Source organism: Poecile atricapillus, chromosome Z (assembly GCF_030490865.1).
Source record: "Poecile atricapillus isolate bPoeAtr1 chromosome Z, bPoeAtr1.hap1, whole genome shotgun sequence".
NCBI classification, from domain to species: domain Eukaryota; kingdom Metazoa; phylum Chordata; class Aves; order Passeriformes; family Paridae; genus Poecile; species Poecile atricapillus.
This window is the reverse complement of record NC_081289.1, coordinates 18,433,359-18,446,210: the sequence shown is the minus strand read 5'-3', so window position 1 is coordinate 18,446,210 and position 12,852 is coordinate 18,433,359. Positions and strand designations below refer to the sequence as shown.

The following is a 12,852-nucleotide window of genomic DNA, read 5'->3' as shown; positions in this document are numbered from 1 at the left end:
CAGCCAGATTTTTCATTTCTGGATGTAATGGCTTTGGGAATAACTGGATATTAATTTGTTTCAAACTGAGCAGCAGCAAAGGTAATAGTGGAGTGCTGCTCATACTAATGAGAAGGTGCTGCCACCTCTCGCTCGCACAGTTCAGCAAAGGGAAACAGGATGGTCCGACTCAATGTAGTTATATTCTTTTCTCTTTTAGTATCGTCGTGATTAATTTTTTTCCTTCTTCCTCAGATGGGAAAGAAAACAGATGGAAACACTTTTTTCAGCTGATGCCTCCTCCTGCTAAAGGACTGTCTTTCATGTTTCTTAAGAAAAGCTCATCATTCACTAGCAGTCACGTCTTACTTTCCCATGTACTAGTAATGCAGTAGTCTTATCACTGATTCATTTTTGCAGCCTTGCAGGGGAAGCATTGATATTAATAACCCTGCTGCTGGGGTTTTAAAAGAACCCACAGAAGCTGAAAAAATTCCCCCAGAAATTCAAGCAGAGACGAATTGAGAGGGGATTCAGCTGTCTACAAAATAAACCAACTGCCTTTCCATGCCCTAAATATCTACATAGATATGCTCTGTTCAATCACTGCTATTTGTGAATAGTAAAGCATTTTCCTTACCATACTTACTGTTAAAATTGCCATCACATCCATGCTGGGGAACTGAGCCCCCTAGAAATTAAAGGTAAGTTTTTCAACTGCATTTAGCACTCAGTGGCATAGACTGAGATTTAAAATATTTTCAAGTACTGTAAAGAGAATGCAGTTGTAATAACTCCATTACTCCTCATGACCTTTAGACCCTGAGCTGCAGAGTTTTTCTCCAAATGAAGGTGTCCAAATCCTTTAAAGGTTTGACCCCATTCACTTACCCAAGAACACAGAAACTCTGCCATAAAGAAAAGTACTGAACCTGGATCTGCCAGAATCTAGCAGGAGGAAGCAGAAATTAAGATGTAATGGCTGCCAGACACTAACTTAACCTTCTAGAGCCTCAGATATAATGTAAATAAGTGAGAGGAGACCAGCAAAATTAGTCTTTCTCTCTTTTAAGCTGTACAAAATCTTTATGCATAAAGGGAAGACAGCTTTGGACATGAGAATCTGCCCCATATCTACACAGGCCAAGCTACACAGAAAATTGAAAAACAGATATTAGATTTCACAAGTACAAGGTGTGTTATCTTTCCGTGCCTCTGCAGGCAGTGTAAGGTGGGAAACCCCCCACCACGAGGAGTTTATTTACTTGGCCAAAGACCATTGGACTGCCAGGTCCCTGCCACCTACCGTCCCATCCCCACCGCATGCCAGGATCCTCAGGTTTGGCACCTTTCTGTACAGCTCCAGCCTGCACAGGGAGGGAAAAGGGGGGGAAAAAAGGGGAAAAATGTAAGAAGAGTAATGCAGACATTTTTAATGCATTTTTCTGAGTGACAGTGTAACCACCACATACTGCATTTTCAAATATTCATTACTAAGAATATGAGTGGAGTTGGAAATGTAAAACCAATAGGATGTGAAATGGGGCCTTCTTCCATGTTAGGCAGCACCTCCTGACAAGTGTTTGATCAGTTTAGCATCTTCCCAGATTTTCATATTCCCTCTAGGGAGGTCAAAATCTTTCCTTTTTCTCTTACCCTAAAGCAAAAAAATTTAAACACTGAGGTTTGAAAACAATATTTAATGTTCTTCATCGTGATTTGTTGAGCTACCATCTCAGTCTTGTATAATGTGACAGCTTCTTCAACTAGTGACTGTATTTTAACACCACAGAAGGTAAGAATATGTAATAGAGTTCCTTCTCTGGATATGTGATCTAAATATCAACAGGAGAGACCAAAAAAAGCACCCACTGAAGTCCTGATCCTTCAGTTACACCCTTCAGAAAGCCATAATGAAATATTTTCTAATGACGGGGGGGACATTGACATGTAGAGGGCTGAGTGACCAGTGGACCTAACCCTCCTTTTCCCTATTACACAGCTCTGAAAAATGTATGTCTAACTTAAAGGTTCTAAACATCATGAGAGAACAGCAGCACAGGTATTTCTGCAGGAAAGTAAAAAGCTTGGGTGCCTTGAATAGGAAACACTTTGGCTGTTCTTCTACAGGCAAGTATTTGATTTTACATTATTACAGTAAAATATTTACAAAAACAACAAAGCATATTTACAAAACGTGAAAGTAGTTCTGGGCAGATGGTTAAGTAAAGCCAGTATCTCCATGACCAATACCACAGAAGGATGGTTCTCAGCCCTTGGCAGCAAGAATTAGCCATTTAAAGAGAGTTACTCTCTCCCTTGGCTTGCACTTCAACACCTGGCTAAGCTGAGTTAGTTACTCAGAGAGCAGGGACAGTTGCACAGTGCTGTCGTGTCAGTCTGGAGGCAGCCTCACCCCACTGGAATGCTCATTCATTAGGGAATGATCAGGCATTGGGATGCCAAGCAAGCCTTGGAGCCATCTGGACCTGGCTCTGTCTGGACACAGGGGAAGCTCCTGACCTCACAAAAGCCCTCACTGCAGCCATTCCCCTTGCTACCAAAACCTGGATATGTTAACCTCACACAGTCACTAATTCAGCCAAGCTAGATCTTTTCCTGTTTTCCTGACCAGACCAGAAATAGGGTGCACAGCAATGAAGGCTCCAGTACTTACGCGTCTCTTGGCCCTTCCTGAGAGAGATCAAAGACCTGGCGTGGATTCAAATACCACATAAACATTTGGAGAACCTTGGTGCCCTGGCAAGGGAGAAAAATCAAAGGCAGGGGAGTTATGAGCAGTTGAATGATTATTTGAAATAACAGTGTGCATTATTCTCTATATTTCAACTGCTGTTCTTTTTTTGTGCTTCATAAAGCAAACATAAAACAAGAAGATGAACTAGAAAGTGGCATAGCAAATGACTGCTCTGTAAAATAGCAATCCAGGACAAGGTGCACATGCAGGCATATAGACCAATTTCAACAACACAGATCACTAATGGTCCATAGGAACAGGCATTTGGGGTCAGACCAAAGGTTCATCTCCCACAGCAACCTGTTCTCCTGCTTCTCACCACCTGCAACAAGAAGAAACCTCTGTTATCCCACCTCACCCTCAGCTATCCATGACAGAAAGAAGTTGAACAAGATTGTAGCCAAAGTCTCCATCACATTGAGCACTGTGCTGCCCAATGTCCAAGCAATGACAGTGTTCTGGCCTCTGTCATCACCACGATGATCATTCATAATTGTATCCTCTACCATCTAATGAAGCAGGAGTCAAGGACTTTGTACAGCTGCCCTAATGGTCCCTCACTTGGTGCAGTGTGGCCAGCCCATCACCTAAAGGTATAATTTCTGTTTTCTCGAACTCTGGGGTTCATATTCCCACTCAAATTCCTTCCTTCACATTCTGCCCAGACACAAAGTGACAGGATCTCTTACTAGCAGCAGAGAGCTAAGAACTCTATGGGCTGAGCTTGCACTCTAATTTAAAGAATGCCTTTCAGACATGGCCTGAGGGTACACATCAGAAGTTTTCCACAGCTCTCCCTTCCTAGGGATGGCTCTTCTGCCTGACAGCTTCCCTGAAGAACCAAGAATTGCAGTCATAGTACCTAGGAAAAGTTATAAGAAGAGAGAAAATAAATGTGATATTTGCCGTAAATATTCTTCCAGTCTCAGCTGTGTGCAGTTCATAGAACTCTTGAACCAGAGGGAGATACAGGACTTCACAGTTTTCACTTCCAAATATCTCCTCCAATCTGTGTAAATATTTAGCATCTACAACATCCTATTGCAAGGAGTTTTTCACTGAACTACAGACTGCGAGAAGAATCAGCTTTTTCCTTTTGTTTTCAATCAGTCTACACAGTTCAATTTTATATCCTCCCTAATTCTCACAGAGGAGAAAATGAGCAGCGCCTATACTACTCTCCATGCTCTATAGGCCTCTGTTGTATCTTACACCAATCTTTTCTATTTCAAGGAATAGAAAAAGTTTATCGAAAGGCACTCAATATCGAGATTCTTCAGTATTCAGAAAGTGGCAGAACCAGGAAAATATTCACTTGGGTAAGTATTCATTCCAAGAATCCTAAGGAAGAAGTCTGCTGCATTTTAATCACTGAAACTTGGTCTCTGTGGTACAGTACAAGACCACTAATGATTTTTTTAGGTGCCAGAGGAATATGCCATTTCAAATTCAGTCATTTCAACAGTCTTTCCTAGCAAAGCTTAGTTTTTGCACTAAGTCTAAAGCCTCACTGGAAACCTAAATTTTCTGTGGCAAGATGAAATCTTCTGAAAACCTCCAAACGATCATTTCAGATTCCTTTCAAGAATCTGAAGATAGGAGTACAACCACTCAAATACTCAAACATCCATTCCATCCAACACTACTGAAGTAGAAAGGCCATTCCACAGCAAGGACCTCTTCTTGAGGAAGGTCTTCAGGCTTCTTCAGGCACGGAGCCCATTCTATCTGACTGGCCAAGAAATAGTGTCATTTGCAGAAACCCTGATATTAAACTTAAATGTTGCAATCCAGACTCAGCTGATACCCTTACCTGATTCCCTCCACTTTTTGGATTGACGAAGACCAGCAGTGGCTTCATGAGTGGAGAGGAGATAGGCTTTATCACAAAAGGCCGGCCTTTGTTATCCTGAGAAACAGAGGCAAGAAACAGCTTTAATACAAGTGATGTATGTTTCTTTGGCATAGCACACAGAGAAGACCCAACCTAGTTCTGACAAAACTACCTCAGGTACTGGAAATAGTATAGCCATGTCAATGTGGTGCCCAGCCAAGAGTAATTTATCCAGCTGAGATAACAAAATAAAATAGGAGGGGGAAAATATCATTTCAGGGTAGCACACAACTATTTCAAAATTCTTTCGAGATTATTTCTGACCTATTCCCTGCAATTATTCACACAACACAAATACTGTGTCAGATGCAGTGTTATTACTAATACAGATGTTTTTTCCAAAGGAAAACAGAATGGGATGTTACTTATTCCATTAATTTCATGTAACAGAGAAGTTGCATAAGCACTTATTTGCAAATAATCTGCTTTCAAATTCTTGGCCTTGCTGCCTTTCCACCTTTGAACAAATGCCACAGATCCAACATGACACATCACTAAGAAAACTTTTTGCCTCCCTACTCCCTAGCCCCTGCAAGACACCCGAGAGCCCAGTAATGAGGGCACTCTCCTGGACTCTAACAGACAGAGATTCCATTTTTTGGGATCTCCAGAGGTCTTTCAGGTCTTCCCATCTTTCAGGTCTGCAGTTCTCCCACCATGCAATAAAGGACTTGAGTCTGAGAGCCCTGGCTATGCAGGTGAGTCCACCTCCACCTCTCCCATGAGGATGTTTGTCTATATAATTAATCCACTAGAAAGGATCTGGAAACAAGGTCTTCTATAAGACACATGGTAAATAAACCAATAGATCAATAAACTGCTTTCTCTCTCTGTGGTCCAATTTTAATACAAGATCCCCTGAAGAAGATATTCTACAATGGGTCACATCTAGACCACAGCCTTGCATCAATGCACTCACCATGGGTTTCACAACCTCAGTTTCACACACTGTTCTGCTTAGTGGAAAAAAGGGTGTGAGCTGAGTTTCTTACATACCAAGGGAATACTCTTTCATTAGGGTGCTGGTCCTTCTGGAGTCTGGTACATTGTTTCTTGAAAAAAATCAACCCAGAAAATAAAACTTTTCATACAAGTTTTGTCTCTTCTAACAACAAATTCAATATCATGGAATTTCCCAGGGGGAAAAATACATTAAACACTTCAGTGAAAAAAAGGAAAAAAAACTTTTAATTCTGTGTTTAGACATTTAAACAAAAGGAGCGTGATTTCCAAAGCACTTGAATACCTACTTCGTTTCCTCTTTTGCTGGTTTTTCTTTTAAAGGACGTTCTCTTCTTTCGTCTTGTTGAAGTCTTTAAGGAGTTCTACATCAAAAGAAAAAAGAATACATGAAAAGCAAAACCAAATTTAGAAGACAGGCCCAGACAGAGCCCCTTACGAAGCTCTTCCATGCATGTCCACTTGGAGAATGATAAGAGTATCTGGCACATGCTCGAGATTTAAATTACATGCGCTGCATGCTTTACACTTCCACACCACCGTTTATGGAGAAAGCCACACACGGAGACCAGACTGGTGCTTTGGAACTGGAAACTTTCCCACGCTGTGAGGGGGGAAAAAAGATCAGATGCTCCCATAGACTCACATAACACCACATGTTGTACCTGCCAACCCTCCCAATAGGGGTAGGAGACGCCCGTTTCCCCTTCGGGGCTCCAGTCTCCTGCCCAATCAGGCTCGTCTCCTGGTATGGAGACCACCTGCATAAAGATGTAATAAAAAAACATGATAAATAAGATATTTTTCATGTTTTTTTGTTTGCTTTTTTTTTTTTTTTTAAGGAAAGAAAACAAGTTTTAGCTCTGGCAACCATTATGACTCAACATAACGTAGGCCACCATGGCATATGATGCTGGCACTGTAGAGTTAGTTCCAGCCTAGCAAGAAACTTGTGTAATCATCTGCTAAGGAACAAACTGAATTGTTAATTTTTAAGGATTTAAGTAAAGAAGGTGTTTGTGGGGTGATTTTTGTTGTGTTTTAAAATAACAGCATCTCTTAGCTACATAGAAAAAAAATGTACCGGTGCTGGTATTTTTGCAAAACCTATTAAAATAGAACCTATGTCAAGGCTGTTCTCCAGAGAGATGACAATCTCCTCAGTGACACTGAGTAAAAAGGTCTTCTGGTGTGATAAGACCAGTCCAAAAAGGGGGAATTTTATTATATTTTTTTATTTCTTTTAATTCACTAATTGAAGTTATACCTGCAGGAAACCCTAACCATTTCCATAATTTAAATTTTGTCTTATGGGAAGTACTCCAAATATTTTTGCAGTATTTCAACTTCTAGTCTAACCATCACAAGGAAACAAAGTAGCATGAGGCGTTAGAAGAAAGTTCATTAATTTATTTATTTTTTTCCTGGACATAAGAGAGAAAGCAAGATTCACTCAGCTCATCTGAAAGCTCATTTCTGTCCTGACCTTGATCAGAAGTGTACCACTAATAAAAGCCAACAAGCAGAGATCATCAAATCTATAAAAAATGATGCTTATTCTTAATCCTGCTTGCTGTCCAACAGCAACAGGAATAGCTACTAAGTTTTGTTTAATACACATCAACCACCTTCAGAATTTCAGGCCTTGAGAATGACTCACCATAACACGAGTTAATGCTTCCACATCCCTGAGAAGAAAAACTAACAGCTATCTAACTGAAATACCTAAAGGCATTGTCCTCTATCATGTAGACAAGAAAAGCCTGCCATAGAGTACAGGGTCTTAAGCTCTCAGCATTCCTGGAGAAGGAAATAGTCATGCCTTATTGCTTACTGAAAATACTGAAGACAAGATAACTCTGTAGAGCAATTTCATGAATTTGCCCTTTTAGACCATATTTTGAGAAACCACCTAAAGAAGTGTTCACAGGTTCGTAATCTTCCCTACTCTGATATAAAGTGATCCTGAAAGCATGATAAACCATAAAGCCTGCACTGACTACCAAGTGCATCAGCAATCCCATCTGCAAGGTCTTGCGTTGCCTTGCCTCAGTAGTTATATTGACTGCAGGCAAAAGTCTTAATGTCAACAGAAAGTCATGGGGGCATTACATTCAAAGCTGCCTCCCATGGTGGCCTTAGCCCAGTTCCTCAGGCATTCTCTGAAGGATTCTCCCTGGACTGGGGCAAAACACAGGTCAGAGAGAGGAGATCTAGCATATCCATGCTCTTGTTAGCAGCGTGCTGAAAGCTCACACGCATATCAAGGGTAAAGACAATTCATAATAATATAAATTAAATAAATTATTAAATAATTATTTAATAAAACCTTATTATAACAGAATAGTTTAAAGAATGCTTAAAAATAGTTGTCATTAAATCTCACTATAATGTACCTATCAGTGGGGTGGGAAAATGCATACAGGTATAATAAAGAAACAGTTTAAGGCTAAGCCTCCATTCATGATTATAACCATTTTAATTTCCATACTCAAAAAGGCACTAAATGCTGCATCTCAACAATGTTATTTCATCTCCTCTTTTTTTTTTTTTTTAATTTTTTTAAACATGCCTACACCCATGGTGTTAACAGTACCTAAAGCTTTGCTACAGTAAATGCATCCATGTGTCCCTAGCAGATGAACCGCAAAAAGCCGCTTAGACGTACACAGGGTTTCTTTGCAAACATGCAGAAGAGTAACAGCCAAAGAGTATCAGCAGTCTTTGCACACTGAAGTGAAGAAATGCATACATAATATCTTGTTCACAGAACAAGTAAAGAGTATTTTGTAAATATATGTTATTCAACAAGGTACCTAATAGCAAAGCATACCTTTAAAGGGGCACCATAAGTAAATCCTAACTTCCCTCTAGAGAGGAAAACTCTGTTTTGTGGATGTCAGTTTGTCCATCTTCAAAAAGAGATTTTTCGTATTATTGAATGGTCAGTATAGCTCTCAGAAAGCTTAGACGGATGGAGTCCTTCTTCTGTGGTGGTAGATGGTGTAAAAGCTATGGACTATCTCAGACAAATCCAATCAAACCTTCTAACCTTTACAACATTTCATCCTCAGTTTTCAAAGGCTTTTAGTGCACTGATTTTCAAATTACTTAAACAATGAACAGCATCTGGGAAGGTCAATATTGACCATCTTCTGGTTGTTCACTATCAGACAAGCCAGCTCCACTCAGCAATTGAGGAAATAAAGAAATAAGCCCAGAAATGTAAGTATTCACTAGAGCTAGTTCACAGTCCTCAGAGGAGAAGAAAACACCAAGTTTACTCACCTTGAACAGAAAAACAGGAATTTTACAATTACTGCCTTTGTCTTCCCAAACAGAAGACAGATTAAATCAGTAAATCCATCAGTCAGATCCTCTTTATCATCTACTTTTTTCCCACAACACAAGCATATGGCAACTCCACTGCCAGAGCTAACACCACTTTGGCTACCAAACCTCACCTATAACAAAATTTCACCAGTCAACAAGGGTGACCTGCTTCACAAACTGGGAAATGGAATTGTTTTGAACCCCAGAAAAAACAGAGCTGGTATCAAAGCACTGGTAACAATACAGAAATACTGGAAATCAGTAGAAAAGCTACAGAAGTGGCTCACATTACAGATAACATGGAAGAGGTATTGGGAGTTTTCCATTCATGTAACAGGGTCATTACACACAGGGCTACCACCAATTCCAAAACTGAACCATTCTGAATATTCTTCATCTTGCAATCAATTGCTTACAAGAAGCAAAAGCTCCCCATTTTAGACCATAAGTTGTCACTTAAATTTTTTCTTAACCAATTACTCTATGATTCTTTACTAGCAGAACATTGTTGGTTACAAGACACAGAGTGCGGTCTTTGTGCAAGACTAATATTTGAAAGGTGGTGACCCACGTTGTACAAAATAAGCATGGAAAACCATATTTGTGGCAATCAAAAAATAAATTATAAAACAGGGCAAGGTTTTGCTACAAAATGCCATCTTATTTACTTAAAAGAAATCACAAACAAACAGGATGCAGGCACCACTAAAATCAATTTTATATGAGCAGGGAATTCAGTTCAGGAGTTGTCTGTGACCAATGTAAGTAGTTAATTAGAGCTGAGGAAATATTTTATACCCAAAAAGCTTCTAGCCATATTTATTCTGACTGTGGAATATGGGAAAAACAGATTGTTGGTTACACATTCATTTTTTTAATGTGAAATTACAAAGACTTGTAAATATTGTGTTTGTACTTTCTGGATCAAGTGATGTGAATATTTCATAGTGTTTACCAAACATTTCTATACGCTGAAGAGGGTCATAATACATAGAAATAGAGCTGGCCAGAAACAGCAGGAGAGGAAAAATATTTCCTGAGAAAACAGTAAATAAGGAAACAAAACTTCTGCCAAAAATCCTGCCAGAAGACACATCCAAAAGATACAACACTATTTTCTGAAGTAATAAGGATGCATTTCCCATAACTCAAATAGCTACTATTGGGAAGCTTCATGAAAATGCATCCATTGTCTGTGTTAAATACAATTTTGATCTATTTAATGCTTCAGCTACTCAAGATAAGGTTTTGCATGCTACTGACCATGAATTTTAAGGACTAGAGATGTGATGGCAAGTTAATAATGAAGTACTTTCTCTGTGCTCATGAATCAGGTGCACAAAGCTAACAGATACTTTATTTTAGTTTAATATTTTAAGTTGTTATTTAGAAGATTTTTTCCCATAAATTATAATTACCTAGATTAGGTCTCTTCTTTAATTTGAAGATTTCCCAAAAAAAAAAAAAAAAAGTCAAGAAAGAAAATCCTCTACAAATGTTGTAAGAGAGGTACCCTGCTCAAATCAAAAGAAAATGACACATCAGGGTTTGTTTGATTTGGTTTTTTTTTTTTTTGGTTTTTGATGGGGTTTTTTGTGGCTTTTTTCTTTTTTACTAAAAATTAAAATAAAAATTAAAATGATTGATGAAAAGCTTCTTTTAGTAGGGTTAAATATGAATACATTGGTCAAATACTACACAGCTGCTGAAAATTAGCCAAGGATATTAAGTCTCTGCCAAGGACTCAAACATTTTCCTCAGTAGAAGAAAAAGAAGTATTTTTCTGGAGGAGACTGAGTAAAACAGAGAAAGAAGAGTGTGGGGGAAATCTTCAAATGGCAAAAAGTCTTTTTTCTCAGAATGGAAGTGGCTAGGAATCTTGGGTCTCTTGAGCTAAAGGAGAAATAGAGTCCTCTTTGGCTGACTTTTTGGTTACTCTATCTATATATTTCCCCTTCCCTCTGCCCCTTGTCTTTAACAACCAACATCCTACTCATGCCCAAATCTGTCACATCCCTAAATTAGAACTAAAGTCACTATTTAGGCCTCAGGTCTTTTCCTGGTTTCATGGGCTTTTGTCTTAGTGCCTTGGCTACAGCCTGAACTTCTTAGCTTCCTCCTGACAGCCAGGAAGCAGAGTCAAAAAGCCCAGGTCACTTCCCAAGAATGGACTGAAATAAAGAATATTATTCTGAAATAAAAATTTAACCATCATTTCTGACTCTCTGATATGTTCAGTGTTCAGTGTTTGTTTCTTTCAGCTCAACTTGGAGTAAAAACAAACTTTCAAATTAAAAATTATTCTCGCACAATGTGAACCTCCTTTTAATTTTTGGCCAGCTTTTGGATGTCTTTTTTCCCTGTTGTGCTCAGCAGTGAATTACCCTCTCCAAGACCTACCACATCCATCACAAAAGCTTTGAAGTCCAATTCTTGTTACATACAACTCAATGAGCATGTGGGTTTACTGCTGACTGCACAAGCACTGGTGTAAGATCTGATTCTTTACACGTCCATTAAAGGCAAATTGAGAGGGATGCCAGTCCAGACACAGCCAATTCTTACTGAAGTGAATGTTTGTGCAGTTTTTCCCCGTATTTGCTCAGCTCTATTTAATGGAACATTCTTGACTGCCTACCACACAGGGGATGACTTGCAGTATGCTTGCTGAACTCACGGGAACAACTCTGAGCTGAATTAGCTCAGAACAAGTCATGTTTGTTGCTAATCATCCCAAAGAGGGAAATTTACTGAAGGACTTGATGGAGGGGAAAGAGGATATAGGTTCATAACCACCATGGATGTATGCTGGGTTTCAGGGATAGAGACAGGGTAGAACAAGCATGCCTTGGTGAAGGAGGACCAAGCAGAGAAGCCAGGCTGGCCCTGCACAGCCAGACAGGCCCTGGACAGCCAGACAGCTTCAGAAACAGACATCAGCATGCAGTTACCTGAGGTTTCTTCACCTTAATGATCCAGGTAGGAGGCACAATGACAGCAGCATGGGCCCCCAGGGAACATGGCTCCTCAATGTGATGTAGCATGAAACAGGTGACTTTGTTATGAAACTGGAAGAGAGGGAAAGAGTAGAGTCAAGAAAGAGGACAAAAAAGACAAAGGGGAAGCCTGGAGAAGAAGAAGAAGAAGGTGATGGTACAAAAACTGGAACAATATTCCCAACTCCACCATCTTCAAGTCCTTCAAAGCATGGAGATTCAGGACATGCGACTAAAGATTATCTTCCTAAGCCATGCCTTCTCAGGAAAAAAAAAGCGAAAATCCACAAACAAAAAAAAATCAAGACAAACAAAAGCACCAAACCAAAAAAAAAACCCAAATCACACCTAGTTAAACCCAGATCACAGTCTCCTGAAGTATTTTCCACTTACCGCTAGTTTGCACCAGGAGCAACTGATGGCCACAATCTCTTTACTATGGAAGGAAAATTTCTGCTGAAAGCCCTAGAATAACCAGGAGGAAAAAATAGGATTAAATTCCTCTTGACTATAAGAAAATATATACCTCTAACTCTAGCCCGGTGAGTGTGCTAGGCAAGCAGATTTTTGGGGGATAAAACAATTACAGGAGGTAAACGGAGAAGGTTCTTCCACTGTGATATATTCACACAATCCTTTTAAAAGGATTTATGCAAAATTTTATGCTTTCCCTTAATTTTTTTTTAGTTAAAAACAATGGGAGAAATAGAGAAGAAATTACTATTTTAGTTTTTAACGGATTTCTACAGATATGAAAGTTTAAGATTTTCTGTTGAACAAAGTATTCTGTCATTGCAGCCTTTTTTGTTCCAAATATAAACAAGAATTTGAATTTCCCTTTTTTTTTACTATAGAGTAGAATTACCATTTTTACGACAGAACAAAATTAACTACAATGTCTCTCTGGGAATATTCTGACAGGGAAATGAAGT

The 12,852-nt window shown here is 39.2% G+C and overlaps 1 protein-coding gene across 2 annotated transcripts in view; it reads right to left on the bottom strand.

Annotated features, from left to right (window-relative positions):
- LOC131572700 (diacylglycerol kinase iota-like) overlaps positions 1-11,983 on the bottom strand; it is a 100,318-nt gene extending 88,335 nt beyond the window's left edge. For both annotated transcript variants that reach the window (XM_058825978.1, XM_058825979.1), the window contains exons 1-5: positions 11,876-11,983; positions 5,870-5,956; positions 4,551-4,646; positions 2,657-2,739; positions 1,286-1,346 (exon numbers count right to left, since the gene is read on the bottom strand). In XM_058825978.1, the coding sequence (XP_058681961.1) occupies positions 1,286-1,346; positions 2,657-2,739; positions 4,551-4,646; positions 5,870-5,956; positions 11,876-11,968 (420 nt within the window). In that variant the 5' untranslated portion in view covers positions 11,969-11,983. The remainder of the gene's footprint in view (positions 1-1,285; positions 1,347-2,656; positions 2,740-4,550; positions 4,647-5,869; positions 5,957-11,875) is intronic.
- Between the last annotated feature and the right edge of the window lie 869 nt (positions 11,984-12,852).